This window comes from Piliocolobus tephrosceles, chromosome 15, assembly GCF_002776525.5.
Source record: "Piliocolobus tephrosceles isolate RC106 chromosome 15, ASM277652v3, whole genome shotgun sequence".
In the NCBI taxonomy this organism is placed as follows: domain Eukaryota; kingdom Metazoa; phylum Chordata; class Mammalia; order Primates; family Cercopithecidae; genus Piliocolobus; species Piliocolobus tephrosceles.
The window spans coordinates 107,804,168-107,822,884 of record NC_045448.1 but is presented as its reverse complement, the minus strand read 5'-3'; the positions used below and the strand labels follow the sequence as shown (position 1 = coordinate 107,822,884).

At 52.8% G+C, this 18,717-nt stretch overlaps 1 protein-coding gene and 1 pseudogene across 1 annotated transcript in view; one reads left to right on the top strand and one right to left on the bottom strand.

The window, feature by feature from the left end:
• The window catches only part of KCNIP3 (potassium voltage-gated channel interacting protein 3), a 95,510-nt gene extending 77,945 nt beyond the window's left edge, over window positions 1–17,565 (top strand). The window contains exons 3-9 of the mRNA XM_026449415.1: window positions 7,967–8,091; window positions 8,517–8,586; window positions 8,806–8,876; window positions 12,910–13,017; window positions 13,690–13,794; window positions 14,528–14,590; window positions 15,299–17,565. Of these exons, the coding sequence (XP_026305200.1) occupies window positions 7,967–8,091; window positions 8,517–8,586; window positions 8,806–8,876; window positions 12,910–13,017; window positions 13,690–13,794; window positions 14,528–14,590; window positions 15,299–15,346 (590 nt within the window). The 3' untranslated portion in view covers window positions 15,347–17,565. The remainder of the gene's footprint in view (window positions 1–7,966; window positions 8,092–8,516; window positions 8,587–8,805; window positions 8,877–12,909; window positions 13,018–13,689; window positions 13,795–14,527; window positions 14,591–15,298) is intronic.
• Window positions 1,366–1,970, bottom strand: LOC111542257 (annotated as a pseudogene).
• Window positions 17,566–18,717: the final 1,152 nt, after the last annotated feature.

The following is an 18,717-nucleotide window of genomic DNA, read 5'->3' as shown; positions in this document are numbered from 1 at the left end:
CCTGGGCGACAGAGCGAGACTCTGTCTCAAAAAAAAAAAAAATAAATGAATAGAATAGAATAGAATAGCAATATCTTTATTCTTCTTTAACAAAATTATTTTAGCTATTCTAGTTCCTCTGTCTTTCTAGATAAATTTTAGAGTATGTTATCTGTATATACAAAAAGCTCTTGCTGGGATTTTGGTAGGAATTGTGTGAAATCTGTAGATCACTTTGGAGATAATTGGCATCTTTGTAGCACTGGGCCTTTTTTTTTTTTTTTTTTTTTTTTTGAGACGGAGTCTCGCTCTGTCGCCCAGGCTGGAGTGCAGTGGCCGGATCTCAGCTCACTGCAAGCTCCGCCTCCTGGGTTCACACCATTCTCCTGCCTCAGCCTCCCGTGTAGCTGGGACTACAGGCCCTTGCCACCTCGCCCGGCTAGTTTTTTGTATTTTTTTTTTTTAGTAGAGACGGGGTTTCACCGTGTTAGCCAGGATGGTCTCGATCTCCTGACCTCGTGATCCGCCCGTGTCGGCCTCCCAAAGTGCTGGGATTACAGGCTTGAGCCACCGTGCCCGGCCTGCACTGGGCCTTTCAATCCATGAACATAGTTATGTTTCTTCCCTCATTTGAATCCTCCGTGATTTCTTTCATCAGCATTTTGTAGTTTTTGGCATATATGGATTATATACATGTTTTGCAAGATATATACCTAAGTATTTCATCTGTGAGATGAGCAATTGTAAATGGTATTGTTAAGTTTTGGTTTTTTTATTTGTGTGTAAGATTTTTATTCTAATTTGATTTGCATTCCAAAGGAAATTACAAAATCCATTCACTTCTTTATATAAAACAGTGACTTAATTTTTTTTTTTTTTTTTGAGATGGAGTCTCGCTCTTGTTGCCCAGGCTGGAGTGCCATGGCATGATCTCGGCTCACTGCAACCTCTGCTTCCCATGTTCAAGCGATTCTCCTGCCTCTCAGTCTCCTAAGTAACTGGGATTACAGGCGCCTGCCACCATGCCCGGCTACTTTTTGTATTTTTAGTAGAGACAGGGTTTCGTCATGTTGGCCAGGCTGGTCTCGAACTCCTGACCTCAGGTGATCCACCTGCCTCGGCCTCCCACAGTGCTGGGATTACAGGCGTGAGCCACCGCACCCGGCCTGTGACTTAACATTTTAATGCAAATTATAAAACATGATAAAGTTGCAGGACAAACTAGGCTAGTTGCTTGGAGTAACAAGTTTTTAAGTCACCGTTTTCTACCTCCATGCTAAGGATAACCTAATTAGTGATCAGCTGTGCTGTAGTAGCAGCATAACCCTGAGACGTGAGTCAACAGAAAAACTGAAGATCTTCTCCAGTTCCCGGCCAGGTAGTTTTCTATGCCTTCTCATAGTGGCAAACAGCAACTATGTCACCAAAAGTGAGGATCTAACGGCATAAGAATGACACAGTGGACTTTGGGGACTCTGGGAAAAGGGTGGGGGGCGGTGAGGGATAAAAGACTATAAATTGGGTTCAGCGTATACTGCCGGGGTGATGGGTGCACCAAAATCTCACACATCACCACTAAAGAACTTACTCATGTAACCAAACACCACCTGTTCCCTAAAAACCTATGGAAATAAAAAAAAAAAAAAATTAAGTGGGAGTCATAACTATTTTGCCATCCTTCATTTCTCTTACAAAATTTGTGTCTTTGCCATCCCATTTCTGTCTGTGGACATGTTTGTCTCCATCCAGAGTAACAGCAGATGCACTCTAACAGTGTACGGTATCTGTCAGCAGCAGTGGTTTCTCCGTGTGATTGAATTTGCTTTGAGTCCTGGTCACCACTTTGTCTCCCTCCTACTGACAATCACTGTTGGTTTGGTCACATTTCCACCTGGCCAGTGGCAAAGCCTACACCTTTGATAACCCTTCATGTAGTCATCAGAGTTCTGACTGTCCTTCAGCTTCCAGGTAGCACCAAAAGCCCCCACCATCCTTCCCTCTCCCTGGTTAGCTCCAAAACAGATAAAAGAGACCGGAGCAAGGATCTTGGATCTTACTGCCACTGAAATTCAGGAGACACCTTTGCCTAAATTTTGATTTCTAATTGTTCATGACTGATCTATAGAAATGTGATTGATTTTTGTATATTGACCTTTTTTCTTGTGAGGAAAGCATTCTGTTTTTTACCATTAAGAAGAGGCCGAGATGGGCGGATCACGAGGTCAGGAGATCGAGACCATCCTGGCTAACACAGTGAAACCTCGTCTCTACTAAAAAATACAAAAAAACTAGCTGGGCGAGGTGGCGGCGCCTGTAGTCCCAGCTACTCGGGAGGCTGAGGCAGGAGAATGGCGTGAACCCGGGAGGTGGAGCTTGCAGTGAGCTGAGATCCGGCCACTGCACTCCAGCCTGGGCGACAGAGCGAGACTCCTTCTCAACAAAAAAAAAAAAAAAAAAGAATGATGTTAACCACAGATTCTGTGTAGATGACTTTTATTAATGTGGGGAAGTTCTCTTTCATTCCCAATTCTTTTTAATGAACAGGTGTTGAATTTTGTCCAATGCTTTTTCCGTATCAATTGATATGATTATGTATTTTTTTCTTTTTTAGACTATCAATATGGTGGATTACGTTGATTTCTTTTCAAATATTAAATTAGCCTCATGTTCCTGGAAAACGCCTCTTGGTGTGGTGTATTATCCTTTTTATTCATCAAAGGATTCAATTTGCTAATATTTTGTTGAGAAATTTCACACTTGTGTTCATGAAGAATGTCGCTTGGGACTATTGAGGTTATCTTTTTCACCTGGGATGAATTTGCGTAGTTTGTAATTTTTCAGGAATTAGTCCATTTTATAGATGTTGTTGAATTTGTATCTAAAGACGTATTCATAATATCTCCTTTTTAATCCTTTTAATATCTGGAAAGTTAGTACTTATTTCCTTTGTTTCCTTCCTGATATTGGTAGTTTATGTCTTCTCTCTCTTTTTTTTTTTTTTTTTCAATTTTTTCAATTTTTTCAATTTTTTTTTTTTGAGTTGGTGTCTTGCCCTGCTGCTCAGGCTGAAGTGCAGTGGTATGACCATGGCTCACTGCAGCGCCAATCTCACAGGCTCAGGTGATCCTCCCACCTTAGCCTCCCAAGCAGCTGGGACTACAGGTGCACGCAACCATGCCCAGGTAATTTTTTTGTAGAGACAAGCTCTTGCTATGTTGCCCAGGCTAGTCTTGAACTCCTGGCTCAACCAATCCACCTCCTCAGCCTCTGAAAGTGCTGCGATTACAGGCGTGAACCACTGCCTCAGTCCATCAAGTGAATTTTTAATTTTAGGTATTGTTTGGTTCAAGCTTAGAAGTTCCATTTTGTTTTTTTGTTTGTTTGTTTTAATTTTTCTACTAAAATTCTCGTCTATTATGCTTTCTTTATTTCTTTCAATGTGTCGATAATAGATGTTTCAAAGTTCTTTTCTAATAATTCTAACAATAAAAGTCTAATAATTCTGCTTATCCTTTATCTCTTTATTATGGTCACATTTTCTTGCTTCTCATGTCTTTTTATTTTTTGTTGTATGTTGGACATTGTGAAAGGGATCATGTAGGGAGTGGATTGTACTGTTTTAATATAAATGCTAACAAACTTTAGTTTGGCAGGTAGTTAAAGTATTGGCCAACTCACGTGATCTTCACAGACTTTATTTTAGGCTTTGTTAGAGTAGGTTTGTTTTGACTTTGTCGTTGGGTCTAGAGCATGCGCTTACTCGGGGATGTGGTTCACAGTCCTAAAGCCTAGCTTTTCTGGGTTCCAGCCAACACCTGAGTTGCTTAGGGAGGTAGCTCCACTCTGGCTGCGCCAGTACTCCAGTTTCACATCACTGCGTGAATTCTCACACGTCCTTCTAAGTAGCTTTTCCTGTGCTTATTGGCCGGTTGTATATCTTCTTTTGTGACGTACCCTTGTCTTTTGCCTATTTAAAAAATTGAGTTATTAGTCTTACTGTGTTAATTTGTAGAAGTTTATTATGTATTCTGGAAATGAGTCCTTTGTCAGATACATATACTGGAGATATGTTTTTCCAGTCTATGACTTGAGTTTCTTAATGACTTTATTATAAGGTTTGTGGCTATGCTTATATTTGTCATTGATTTTTTTTTTTTTTTTTTTTTTTGAGACCAAGTTTTGCTCTCCTGCCCAGGCTGGAGTGCAGTGGTGCGATCTCAGCTCACGGCAACCTCCAACATCCTGGGCTCAAGTGATTCTCATGCCCCAGCCTCCTGAGTAGCTAGGATTACAGGCGTGCACCACCACACCCGGCTAATTTTTTTTTTTTTTTTTTTTTTTTTTTTTTTTTTTAGAGACAGGGTTTTGCCATGTTGGCCAGGCTGGTCTTGAACTCCTGACCTCAAGTGATCCACCTGCCTCGGCCTCCCAAAGTGCTGGGATTACAGGCATGAGCCACTGCACCCGGCCTGTCATTGATTTCCACGTTATTTTTATTATGCTCTTTCTTCTATTTACTTTGAATTTAATTTGCTCTGCATTTTTTAGATTCTGACTCTTGAAGCTTATGTCATTGCTTTTACACCTGTTTTCTTTTCTAATAAAGGAATTGAAAGCAATAAATTTCCCTCTCAGCTCAGCTTTACCTGCATCCAGCAAATTTTGATATGCTCTGTTTTTTTTTTTTTTTTTTGAGACGGAGTCTCGCTCTGTCGCCCAGGCTAGAGTGCAGTGGCGCGATCTCAGCTCACTGCAAGCTCCACCTCCCGGGTTCACGCCATTCTTCTGCCTCAGCCTCCCGAGTAGCTGGGACTACAGGCACCCGCCACCTCGCCCGGCTCGTTTTTTGTATTTTTTTTAGTAGAGATGGGGTTTCACCGTGTTAGCCAAGATGGTCTCGATCTCCTGACCTCGTGATCCGCCTGTCTCGGCCTCCCAAAGGGCTGGGATTACAGGCTTGAGCCACCGCGCCTGGCCTGCTCTGTTTTTTTAATCATTCAATTCAAAATATCTCAAAGTGTGATCACCTTGCAGTTTATTCTCTGACCTATGAGCTAATTAGAAATGTATTGTTTATTTCCAAATACTTGAGATTTTTCTAAGTATCTTGCTCTGAATTTTAACTTAATACCATTGTAGTGAGAGTCTGTGTTCCAGCATCTGATATATCTTGGTAACCACAGGATATGCTTTTGAAAAGAATGTGCATCTACAATTATACAGTGTTCTATAAATATTAATTAGGTCAAATTGGTTGATGGTGTTTTTCAAACCTTTCATATTGTCACTTGTCATACCATTTACTGGAAAAGGATGCCAAAATCTTGCAATTAGGATTGTGACTTATTTATTTCTCTCTTTAGTTCTGAATTTTTTGCTTCAGGTTATTTTAAAGCTGTTACTAGGTGATGTCTATTTTAGATTATTCTGCCTTCTTGATGAATTAATCCTTGTATCGTTATAAAACATCCAGCTTTCTTAATGTTTTTCCAGTCTTTTATTTTAATTTTGTTTTGTTTTGTTTTTTGAGATGGAGTCTCACTCTATCACCCAGGCAGTGGTGCAGTCTCGGCTCACTGCAACCTTCGCCTTCTGGGTTGAAGTGATTCTCCTGCTTCAGCCTCCCGAGTAGCTGGGATTACAGGTGCCTGCCACCACACCCGGCTCATTTTTGTATTTTCAGTAGAGATGGGGTTTCACCATGTTGGCCAGGCTGGTCTGGAACGCCTGACCTCAGGTGATCCGCCCGCCTCTGCCTCCCAAAGTGCTGGGATTACAGGCGTGAGCCACACACCCTGCTTTAATCTATCTTTGTATTAGGAGTATCCCTCTTGTAAACAGCATCTAGTTGGATCGTGCTTTTCTAGTCTGAAAAGTCTGCCTCTTAATCAAAGGATTCTCACTATCCATCCATCCATCCATGCTGCCGTGTGTACGTCTGTCTGCTCCATGGCACAGTTCTTCCCAGCGTGCAGCCTCCGTATTTCACCTACTCATCCTGCGTGCCGTAAACCCGAGTTACCTCCAACTCTCCCACCAAAAATGCTGTTGCTGCGAGCATCCTTGTGCAGGCCCCTGGGCAGGGGAAGGGTCTATGTGGGATGCTTGCCTGGCGTGGGATGCTGGTTTACAGGGTTTGCCTTTACTTAATATGACTAAGGATTCCAGATTCTACCGGATGTCTATATGGTGATGGGAATGATCCAGAAGAGAGGACAAGATGATGAGGAAAGAGTGGGAGACTTGCTGGCACCAGTTGCCTGAGTAGGCGAGAGGGGTCAGGACCCACTGCACAAGAGGCAGGTTTGCCTTTGCTGGGAGCAGGCACAGTTCAGCCACGGAGCAGGCAGGGGTGCAGACGTCTGCGCCAGGTGCAGGCAGGTGGGTAGGTGTGGGGTGAGGGCTTGGGGAAGTTTTCCTCCGTGGCTTCTGTCTTCTCAGTGAAGTGGGAAGCAACATGAGGGTAAGGATGGAAGAGGAGATGCTGGAAACTAAGGGGAAGGATGGTATGAAATAGTTGTCTTGGAGACTGGGAGCATGTGTTGACCAAGGAAACAGCCCGATTGCCGAGCAGCTTTCAGGATGCTCTTGTGGTTAGTAAGAGTGGGCAGTGCAGGCTGTCTTTCCCGCCATACTCTCGGGAGAGGCCTGGGTATGGAGCAAGCTCAGTGCAGGACCAGTGCCCGGCACCATGCCAGCCACCACGGGCACAGGATGAGCAGTGCAGGACAGCTGCCCCTGAAGAGCTCACTGTGCAGTGGCAGAGGCAGCAGCCAGCACCAGCCATGCAGGTAATTATGGATCACCACCATTCTGTGTGGCCCAGGGGAGACAGGGCGACGGGGCGGCAGGGCCCGTGCATCCTGGGTCCGTGGGAAGGTGGCGATCTCTAATTATGAGAGGGTGCTGCTCAGCAAGGGGTGGGCACTCAGTGCTGTTTCAGCTCTAGCTTTATTTTGCATTGTAAAAGTGATGCATGTCACACCAAAAGAATTTAGGAAAATGTTTTTTAAAATCATAAATAAAAAAGTAAAAATCACCTGAAATCGCACCTCCCCCCTAGATGTAGCCATGGTTAGTTAACAAGTTTGTGTGTGTGTGTGTGTGTGTGTGTGTGTGTGTGTGTGTGTGTGTGTTTTGAGACGGAGTCTCGCTCTGTCACCCAGGCTGGAGTGCAGTGGTGCGACCTCGGCTCACTGCAAGCTCCGCCTCCCAGGTTCACGCCATTCTCCTGCCTCAGCCTCCCGAGTAGCTGGGACTACAGGCGCCCGCCACCGCAATTGGCTAATTTTTTTGTATTTTGGGGTTTCACCGTGTTAGCCAGGATGGTCTCGATCTCCTGACCTCGTGATCCGCTGGCCTCAGCCTCCCAAAGTGCTGGGATTACAGGCGTGAGCCACTGCACCCGGCCTTGTGTATTGTTTTTAAAGGACAGGTCTGATCCCTGCCCCCACAGCCCTGGAGGTCTAGCCTCCTACTCAGATGTGAAAAACACTCCTCTGCCAACTGCAGCTGAACAGCGTCGCCTTAGGCTTTGAGGGCCAAGGAGGCACCCTCTGCATTCCTGGGGGAAGTCAGGGAGGGCCACATGGAGGAAGTAGTCTAGGAATTGGATCTTGAAGTTCAGGGGTCCCTCATGCCTGTCTTGATGTCTTTCCCTCTCTTGTATCCCCTCGTTCAGCACCTTTTAGGACAAGAGCAGCTCCCAACTTGTCCCACTGTGCAGCTGACAGGGGAGCACACTGCAGGTGCTGTGATGGGGAGGCCTGCCCTGTTGGGGGCAGGAAAGCAGAGGCATGGCTCTTGCGTGGGCCACTCAGTCACACCCCCTCTGTTTGTGCAGTGCACAGCCTGTGTGACTGTACATGGCAGTCATGTACGGAGAGTTCTTCCACCCACTAGTTTGGCCCATGCCCTGGCCACACCGGAGCACGATGGAGGAGCAGGGCTACAAGCCTCACCCTCTCTCATCTGTGTCCCGCTCCAGACAGCAGCGACGGTGAGCTGGAGCTGTCTGCGGTGCGCCACCAGCCGGAGGGGCTGGACCAGCTGCAGGCCCAGACCAAGTTCACCAAGAAGGAGTTGCAGTCTCTCTACAGAGGCTTTAAGAATGTGAGTGTTCCCCATTCCCCAGGGAGAGGCCTTGGAGACCCGGGCCCGGGGAGACCTGGAAACTTCTCCATGCCACAGTAAATATCCCAGGGGCCTTTAAGCGGCTTCTGTGTTGTGGGAAGCTGTCTGGCGGGGGCAGGCCCCGGAATGGGCGTCACTGAGGCTGCCACGCTCCTCCCTCCGTGTCTCTGCTGCTGGTACAGAGGAAGAGGGTATGGGGGAGCAGTCACCCCCTTCCTATTCACCCCGCTCCCTCTCACCCCACCCCTGCCCAGGCTTTCCACAACCCAGGCCAGGAGGTCTCAGCAGTGCCATGGGCAGCAGGCAGCCTCCAAGGGGGTGGAGAGAAGCCAGCCAGGCACCATGCGGAGTCGGGCTTGGAGCTGGGGGTGGCTGAGGGCTGAGGGGGTGCCTTCCTGCTGCAGGAGTGTCCCACGGGCCTGGTGGACGAAGACACCTTCAAACTCATTTACGCGCAGTTCTTCCCTCAGGGAGGTGAGTCCGAGGCAGGGCAGCCCTGCTGTGTCCCGAGTGTGGAGGGAGGGGACCTTCCTGCTGCCCCTTGCATCCTGGAGGCTTGGTGCTGCCCCTGTCCCATGGAAAACAGGGACTCCAAACCAGGACACAGTCAGCACCCCCAGCTGGGGTTGCCTGGGGTGGGGATGAGTCACAGGCAGCCCCGACACACCCCAGCCTCTTCCTTGCCCTCCCCAGATGCCACCACCTATGCACACTTCCTCTTCAACGCCTTTGATGCCGACGGGAACGGGGCCATCCACTTTGAGGTAGGTCCCCACGGATTCCTCCCACATGTCCTGCCCCTGTGGCTGTCCGGCTGAATCCCTGCCCTGGCGTCACTCTCAGGGCTGTTGAGAGAGCCATGGTCCTGGGTGGGAAGGATCTTGTGAGTCACCCCGGGAACGAGTGGATGTGGCTGGCCCTGGGCCAGTGAGCTCTGGGGTGTTTGACTTTGCTGGGCCGGTACCGCGTTCTCGGCCTTTTCTTCCATTTGAGAGTTTGTAGCCAGCTCTGCCCCAGTCAAGGCAGCCCCCGAGGCACACACGGGTGGTAGTGACCCAGCAGGAATTTGTATTTTCTTTTTTTTTTTTTTTTTTTTTTGAGGCGGAGTCTCGCTCTGTCGCCCGGACTGGAGTGCAGTGGCCGGATCTCAGCTCACTGCAACCTCCGCCTCCCGGGTTTACGCCATTCTCCTGCTTCAGCCTCCCCAGTAGCTGGGACTACAGGCGCCCGCCACCTCGCCCAGCTAGTTTTTTGTTTTTTGTTTTTTGTTTTTTAGTAGAGACGGGGTTTCACCGTGTAGGCCAAGATGGTCTCCGTCTCCTGACCTCGTGATCCGCCCGTCTTGGCCTCCCAAAGTGCTGGGATTACAGGCTTGAGCCACCGCGCCCGGCCAGGAATTTGCATTTTCAAAGGGATCAGGGCTTAACCCAGAGGCCTGGTTTGCTGATGGTGGGATGTGCGACCTCCATTTTCAGAATTTACTCCTTGTTACCCAGAACATAGGCCAGAAATAGCTAGAAAACTTCCCAGCCAGAGCAGCCTCCAGGGCTCATCCCAGCTGGGCACTGAGAGTGAAGCCTGGTGTTACCCACTGGCCGAAGGAGAAGCCTGTCCCCCACCCAGACAGCTTCCCTGTGGGGCCCGGCCCGGGCTCCTCCCCAGCCCCGCCACAAGGGATCATTGGAGAGAGGCCCCATCTGCGGAGCCCAGGACGCTAAAAATAGCTGCAGGCGAAAAGCTGAAACCGCTTTGGGGAGGAAAGCCTTGCTGAGAGCTGGCTTGATCGATATCCCGACAACTTGGCTTCCAGGCCAAGGGCAGCTAACAGGAAAGCACAGAGAAGCACATGGGGCCAGAAGGCCCCGGCCGCACGGGGTAATAATAACTCGTCGATAACCCGCGCGGGTTATTTTTATGCCGCGAGCCCGCTGGGCGCACGGACGCTCCCCGCCTGCCCTGTGACCACAGGACCCCTCCACTCTGAGCCACACGCCGAGGGCTCTGCACATAGAAGCAGACCGTGTTTTCAAATCTTGTGTTCAGATTGGAAATACCAACCCCACAGCACACAGAAAGCACCCGGTTAGCATGGAGGAGCCTCAGGGAGGACTCAAGGTCCTTTCCCTGCCCCTTCCTCCTGGGGTCTGCCAGAGGAGCCCCCCACCAGCCTCCCACGGCTGCACCCTCACTGGGGCCTGGTGCCCTCTGGGGCTTCCTCCCCACGCTGCTGGCTTGGGTCTCCTGGTTCTGGGATCCCTGAGCTTCCTTTCTCTTGCTTTACTCTCTGTGTGTTCAGCGGCTCACCGCCCAGCCGCTTCCTATAAAAGAGGATGTGAGCTGTAACTTTGGAGCCTTTGAGCACCTGGGAGTGTCTTTATTCTGTTCTTACTCTTGCTTGATCCGTTGTAGGGACCAGCCCTCCCAGGGGGTGCTGTGCTGCTTCAGAGGGGGGGTGGCATCCTTCCCTGGGCCTCCTGCCTCAGGCACTGCTGCCGACACTGTCCCGTGAATGGGACCTGATTTTGCTTTTTCTGTTTGACTTTGCTTTTCTCTCAGAAAGTTTATAGGATCTTCTCTTTGCACCCAATGTGCTAAAATTTCACTATGATCTATGCCTGCAACTCAACGGCAGGATGTTTTCACGCATTGTGCCAAGACTTGGTGGATGCTGGAGATCTCTGCCTCCAGTCTGGGAAATCGTGTTTCCTCATTGCTCTGACCCACTCGCCTCCGTTTTCTCCCATTCTTCCTGAACTGCCTGTGGCCCAGCATCGGCCCCTCTGGAGTGCACCTCTCACTATCCTCTTTCTCCCCCATGTGCCAGCTGTTTGCCTTCTCATTCCACTTCCTGGAAGATTCCATGTGTTCTCCCAACATTTCTTCTAAGTCTGTCATTTTGCTTTCTTATTTTTAATTTCCAAGGGCTCTTTCTTTTTTCCAGTTACCCGTTTTGTATGACATCCTATTCTTATTTTAGTGATGCAAGATTTCTAATCTCTGAACCTAAGAGTTGTTGTCGAGTTTTTTCTCCTGGGATAATTTTTGTTCTTCCAAATCGCTTTCCTCTGTCTCTCTTTGTCATGATACCGACCTTCCTCCAATCCCAAAACTCTAACACTTGAGGGGCCTCAGGGCCTCGGTGCACGGCCCTGTCCCTTGCACTCTGACCGTCTTCCATCCCACTTCGCTGGTACAGCCCTTTTCTCACCCCTTTCTTTCAGAGTAGCCTGGGAGGACCCCAGGGTGCAGGGAGGGTTTTACCTTTAAACCTTCCAAGAGGTAGGGGGAAAACCTGCTTTCTACCAACTGCTGTAACAACACAGTTGCAGTTGTCACGCGGAAACCATTCAAACTGTCATATTTTGTCACATTAGTAATAACATGTCATATGCCAAAGGCAATGGCCACACACAGCATGTCATGACTCAAGAGTTGAGCACCAGGGTTGGGCAAGGTGGCCCTGGGATTAAATCCCAGCACTTTTGAAGGCCAAGGTAGGAGGATTACTTGGGGCCAGGAGTTAGAGAACAGCCTGGACAACATAGTGAGACCTTCTCTGCCGGTATAAGATAAATCAGCCAGGCATGGATTACTGCAAGTGGTCCCAGCTACTCAGGAGGCTGCGGTGGAGGATCGCTTGAGGCTGGGAGTTGGGGACTGCAGTGAGCCATGATGGCACCACAGCATTGCAGCCTGGTGACCGTCTGAGACTTTGTCTCTAAAAACAAACCACAAACAAAAAGCTGAGCGTCATTCCTCTAGCTTTTTCAGCTAGAAGTTTTCAAGCACCTTTGCCATGCAGATGCTTGGCAGACTCAACACATTGCACCTCCTTTATTAACAGAGCACCCCCAGGCGTCTCCCGAGGCAGCATGGCATTAAACAGTCTAGAACACCATATATATTTGAATGTCTTTATCTGACATCAGTATCGGCTACCATGCCACTCCTGACACACATGCAGACACATGCGCGTGCACTCACCCAGGTGCACACACAGGTACACCCACCCAGGTGCACACACAGATGCACACACTTACCCAGGCTCACACACACAGGTTCACACACTCACCCAGGTGCACACATACAGGTTCACACACCCACACAGGTGCACACACCCAGGTTCACACCCAGGTTCACACCCTCGCACAGGTGCACACACCCAGGTTCACACACCCACCCAGGTGCATACCCTCGCACAGGTGCACACACTCACCCAGGTTCACACACACCCAGGTGCACACACCCAGGTTCACACACCCAGTGCACACATACAGGTGCACACACTCACCCAGGTTCACACACCCAGTGCACACAGGTGCACACACTCACCTAAGTGCACACACACACACAGGTGCACAAACACAGGTTCACACACCCAGTGCACACAGGTGCATACACACAGGTTCACACACCCAGTGCACACACACAGGTGCACACACTCACCTAAGTGCACACACTCAGACAGGTGCACACACACAGGTTCACACACCCAGTGCACACAGGTGCATACACACAGGTTCACACACACAGGTGCACACACACATGGGTTCACACACCCAGTGCACACACACAGGTGCATACACACAGGTTCACACCCTCACACAGGTGCGCACCCGTGCATGCGCTCCCACGCGGGCACACACTCGTCCTGTGCTGACCTGAATGGACGCCGTCCGTCTCTTCGGGAGGCTCTGCGCCTGTGAAGACGTGAATTTCAGTGGAAGCCACACAGCAACTGGAACTAGAACCTGGGCAGTGACTGGATTGTCACGCCCCGCCTCTCTTTCCCCATAGGACTTTGTGGTCGGCCTCTCCATCCTGCTGCGGGGCACAGTCCACGAGAAGCTCAAGTGGGCCTTTAATCTCTACGACATTAACAAGGATGGCTACATCACCAAAGAGGTAGTGGGGGGCTGGGGGCAGGGGCTGTCGCCTCCTTCCCTCCTGCTGCTCTACCCGCCGCTGCTCTTCCTCTCCCTGCCTCTGCTGCCCACCTGTCTTCTCCCGCTCTCCATCCAGAGACCGGCCCCCGGGACAGCAGCCAGTGGGCCCTCGTCCTCTCCTGGGCCCGCGGTCCTGGACAGCCAGGTGTGGAGGGTGGGCTCACGTACCCTGCACCACACATCTCGGTCCAGCTCAGCAAGTGTTCCAGTCATCCTGTCTTACACGGAAGGCCTGGGGGAGACTTCAGTGGAGGAGCCAGAGGTCCTGGCCTTGGCCCCCACCAAGTGAAGGGGGCAGTGTGGTCCCTTAAGGCACGGGTGGAGATGGGAGCCCTCCCACACAGGCCCACAGACAGGGTTCGTTTGGTCCAAGCACTTTTTCTGCTACAGTGTCACATTTTGGAGATAAGCACATAATCCATCTCCCACTTCTCTGGGAGATGAGCTTCCCCTAGAGTCAGAAGCGCGCTCTGGGTGCCCCAGAAGCGGGAAGGCTCCTCTCTGCAGCTCGTCTGGCCCCTCGCACTCACTGGCCTGGAGGTGCCCTGCACTCTTGGATGCCACCTGCTCCCTTTGGGCCCTCACAGCCCCCCCAGCCTTGCAGCAGGCTCATGCCAACCTCCCCCTCCAGGAGATGCTGGCCATCATGAAGTCCATCTATGACATGATGGGCCGCCATACCTACCCCATCCTGCGGGAGGACACGCCGGCAGAGCACGTGGAGAGGTTCTTCCAGGTGAGCGTGCGCCAGCCCTGCCTAGGGAGAGGAACCTGGCAGAGAAGGGGCTCTCGCTTTTGGGCCCCCTCCCCCGGGCAAGTGGCTTGCCCCTCCAAGTCTCCCCACTCCTCATGAGGAGGTTAAACTTGCCCCTCCCATCTGGCTGGTTGTCAGAACCCTTGAGAAGCGAACGACACCACCGCTCTGCCCTGTGGACCTCGTCTGGGGCCCAGGGCTGGGATCCCGAGGCAGCTGACCCTGGGCCAGAGCTCCATGCCGCCTGAGAGCTGTGTGGCTTCTCCAGGAAGATGCCCTGGGAGAGGAGCGAGTTGGGGCCTTCAGGTGTATGCACGGGGGCCACAGGGCCCGCAGGCTTTGCCTCGCGCTTGCTGGGGCCACTAGACATGGGCCATCCTGTGACTCAGTTGCTCCCTCTGCCCTGGCTGCCTCTCAGGGAGGTGAGGCAGTCAGATGAGCCAGGGGACAGATTCTGGGAAACCCAAGCCCAGAAGGCTCAGGGAAGTGGCCTAGGGCAGCAGTGGGAAGATGCTTGGAGCCTCAGCCGTCGGTTGGGAGGTAGCTATGAAGGGTGCATTATGTGGCCTGGATCCAGAGGAGTCACAGGGGACAAGTCGGAGTGGAGGGAGCCCACCCGCCCATCTACCCACCTGTGACTTCTGCGTCCTCAGGCCAGGGGCAGGGCTGTCTCTGCTGGGGCACAGACTCACCTTGGGCGTGGCTTGGGTTGCAGAAAATGGACCGGAACCAGGATGGGGTGGTGACCATTGAAGAGTTCCTGGAGACCTGTCAGAAGGTAGGCAGCACAGGAGGCCGGGCCGCAGTTCTCCACAGGCTCTGCTACAGAGGCGGGTGGTTGGCAGCGCCCGCCCCTTCCCTCAGCCCAGTCCCACCCCTGCCAGCCCAGGACGTGGCAGCTGTCCTTGGCCCCTCGCCACCTCCTGGGCAGCCCCAAGCTCCACTTGCCCTCTTGTCTGAGTCTTCTCCTCCCCACCCACCCCTGCAGCCCACAGCATCCCCCGACTCCCACCACACCCTCCCTCAGCCCTGCCCCTGGAGAGCCTCAAGTTAGGGGCAGACATGGGGCCAGCCGGAGGGAGAGGGTCACTGTGGGGAGACACCAGAGCCTCTGCAGTGTTGCTGCTGGCCCTTCCAGAGAGCACCCCGGGGCAGGACGCTGGGCCTCCAGTGCCTCGACTGTCCCACTCCCAGAGCAGTTCTGGTTAGCCCTCGCCTCTGCTGGAGGCCAGCCGAGGTCCCCTACATCAGCTTGTCCCAGATGGGCTTGCAGTCAGGAGTGGGGTTGAAGACAGGCTGTGCCTCACCAGCCGGGGACCTCGGACCAGCTACTTCACCTCCCTGTCCCCCAGCTCCCCTCCACCCAGTGAGATAAACAGACAGGAAGTTGGCGCAGGCTCCAAGTCCCTGGCGGGAATCTGCTTAAGGGGGTCGGATTTGGAGCCCACCCAACACCTGGCCGGCCTCCCTTCCTCTCTCCACGCAGGACGAGAACATCATGAGCTCCATGCAGCTGTTTGAGAATGTCATCTAGGACACGTCCGGAGGAGTGCATGGCCATGGCCACCTCCACCCCCAAGAAACCTCCATCCTGCCAGGAACAGCCTCCGAGAAACTTTTAAAAAATAGATTTGCAAAAAGTGAACAGATTGCTACACACACACACACACACACACACACACACACACAGATACAGCCATTCATGTGGGCTGGCAGAGGGGGACAGAGGTCAGGGAGGGGCTGAGTCTGGCTGGGAGCCAACCCAGGCCAGCGAGGCGAGGCTGCCTCTGGGTGAGCAGCTGACAGAGCAGGTCTGCAGGCCACCAGCCGCTGGATGTCACCAGGAAGGGGCTCAAGTGCCCCTGCAGGGGAGGGTCCAATCTCTGGTGAGCCCACCTCGTCCCGTTCTCCATTCTGCTTTCTTGCCACGCAGTGGGCCGGCTCCGGGCTCCCCTGGCCTCCTCCCCACAGCCACTCCCTACCCACTACCTACGCTTCTAGAAAGCCCTTTGCCTCAGGACCCCAGAGGGACCAGCTGGGGGGCAGGGGAGAGGGGGTGATGGAGGCCGAGCCTGCAGCTTTCTGGAAATGCTTCCCTGGGGGGTCCCAGGACCCCCTGCCACTCCACTGACCTGGAAGAGCTGGGTACCAGTCCACCCACTGTGGGGCAAGCCTGGGTGGTGAGGGGCCACTGGGCCCCATTCTTCCTCCATGGCAGGAATGCGGGGGATTTCAAGCTTGGGGACTGGTCATGGTGGAGAATCCGAGGGCACTCTCTGCCAGCTCCACAGGGGACTGGGTCATGGTGGAGAATCCGAGGGCACTCTCTGCCAGCTCCACAGGAGACTGGGTCGTGGTGGAGAATCCGAGGGCACTCTCTGCCAGCTCCGCAGGAGACTGGGTCATGGTGGAGAATCCGAGGGCACTCTCTGCCAGCTCCGCAGGGGGACTGGGTCGTGGTGGAGAATCCGAGGGCACTCTCTGCCAGCTCCACAGGGTCGGAAGAGCCTTTCCTTGTCCTAGTCCTGGTTCAGTGGGAATGCAGTGGGTGGGGCTGTACATACCCTCCAGCACAGACCGTTCCCTCCAAGGTCCTCTTAGGTCCCGGGAGGAGGCATGTGGTTCAGGGACTGGCAGCCAGGGAGCCCGGGGCAGAGCTCAGAGGGGCCTGGGAAGGGGCGCGTCCCTCCTCTTCCTGCAGTGCCCCTCCTGTGGCCCAGCAGCTTGGCTGAGCCCCCTCTCCTGAAGCAGTGTCGCCGTCCCTCTGCCCAGGCTTGCCCCAGCCTTGCACAAAAAGCACAAGCATTCCTTAGCAGCTCAGGCGCAGCCCCAGTGGGAGCCCAGCACACTGCTTCTCAGAGGCCAGGCCTCCTGCTGGCTGAGGCTTGGGCCCAGTAGCCCCAATATGGTGGCCCTAGGGAAGAGGCCTGGGGGTTCTGCTCTGTGCCTGAGATCAGCAGGGCCCCAAAGCCCAGCCCGGCTGACCAACATTCAAAAGCACAAACCCTGGGGACTCTGCTTGGCTGTCCCCTCCATCTGGGGATGGAGAATGCCAGCCGAAAGCTGGAGCCAACGATGAGGTCTGAGGAGCCTGCGGCTGGGTGGTCAGCGGAAACCCCCGGAGGAGAGAGATGCTGCTGGCACCTGCCCCGGCCTCACCGAGAAGGAACCTGGTCGGAGGCCGCACGGCCCCTCCAGGAACATTCCCACATAATACATTCCATCGCAGCCAGCCCAGCTCCACTCCGGGCTGGCCCGGGGAGTCCCCGAGTGCCCCAGGAGGCTAGCCCCAGGGTGAGCAGGGCCCTCAGAGGAAAGGCGGTGTGGTGGAGGCCCCTCGGCAATCAGGCACAGTGTGGCCTCCCCCGCGGAGCTGCACGGACACCGGGCTCCAGACTCCAGGCTGACTGGGGGCCTCTGCCTCCCGGAGGGCATCAGCTTTCCCTGGCTCAGGGATCTTCTCCCTCCCCTCTCCCCCTGCCCAGCCCTCCCAGCTGGTGTCACTCTGCTAAGACCAAGGCCTCAGGAGAGCGTCCCCACCACACCCCTGCCCGCGTTGACCTCGGGGCCAGACTGGCTGCACAGCCCAACCGGGAGGGGTCTGCCTCCCGCGCTGGGACCAGACCAGCCGCATGTCTGCATGGCAGAAGCGTCTCCCTCGGCCACGGCCTGGGAGGGTGGTTCCTGTTCTCAGCATCCACTAATACTCAGTCCTGTATATTTTAATAAAATAAACTTGACAAAGGAGAGGGATTCCTGTTGGCTTTATCCCAGCTCTGAACTTCAGCTCGGCTTTTCCCACCCCTGCTGCCATTAGCCGCGATCCTGCCCCGAGCTGTGCTGGTAAACGTTTGAGAACTGGCTCTGGGGACAGAGAACGCCCCTCAAATTCTCAGGCTCGCAGTGTGACCTCACTGAGGCCGAGGGAGGCTGAGATGCATACAGTGGGCCTTCCTGGAGCCTCCCCACAGACTCCACGGGGCAGGAGGATTTCTTGAGGCACCATGTGTATTTCACCCCCAGATAATTTTTCTTTCCCAGTTGTGGGAAGTCATTCTGGGTGTCCCCTTGGCTGGAGAGTGAGGGCCACAGGGCAGAAGAAAGCAGTATTTGCCTGAACACATCTCCTGGTGTTTATTTTCAAAAGTGTAAGCCCTATGAGGACAATGACGGAGAAGGGACAAGAATGAGAGCCTGGGGGGAGGGAGGAGGAGGGTTCCCCAACTCACCAGTTCAAATGGAAGAAATCCAAACACGTCCTAAGCAAGTGAGATAAAAGGGAACTCACCTAAACATGTTACAGCGAATTGCAGAACACCAAAGACAAAGAGATGACAAAGACAGCCAGAGGCGGACTGACGGCAGCTCTCCTCAGTGATAGTGATGCGGAAAGACGGGGGAATGGCATGTCCAGTTTGCCGAGGGAAAAGTAACTGCCAGCCTGGAATTTTACACCAGGCAAATAAAATATTTTCATTGTGGCACGGTGGCTCACGCCTGTAATCCCAGCACTTTGGGAGGCTGAGGTGGGTGAATCACCTGAGGACAGGAGTTCAAGACCAGCCTGGCCAACATGGTGAAACCCCATCTCTACTAAAAATACAAAAAATTGGCTGGGCGTGGTGGCGAGCGCCTGTAATCCCAGCTACTCGGGAGGCTGAGGCAGGAGAATTGCTTGAACCTGGGAGGCAGGGGTTGCAGTGAGCTGAGATGGTACCACTGCACTCCAGCCTGGGGTGGAATAGACTCTGTCACTAAATAAATAAATAAATAAATAACTTAAGAGACTTTGCCACCAATACATAATAAACAAAAATCTGCCACGTGCGGTGGCTCAAGCCTGTAATCCCAGCACTTTGGGAGGCCGAGACAGGCGGATCACGAGGTCAGGAGATCGAGACCATC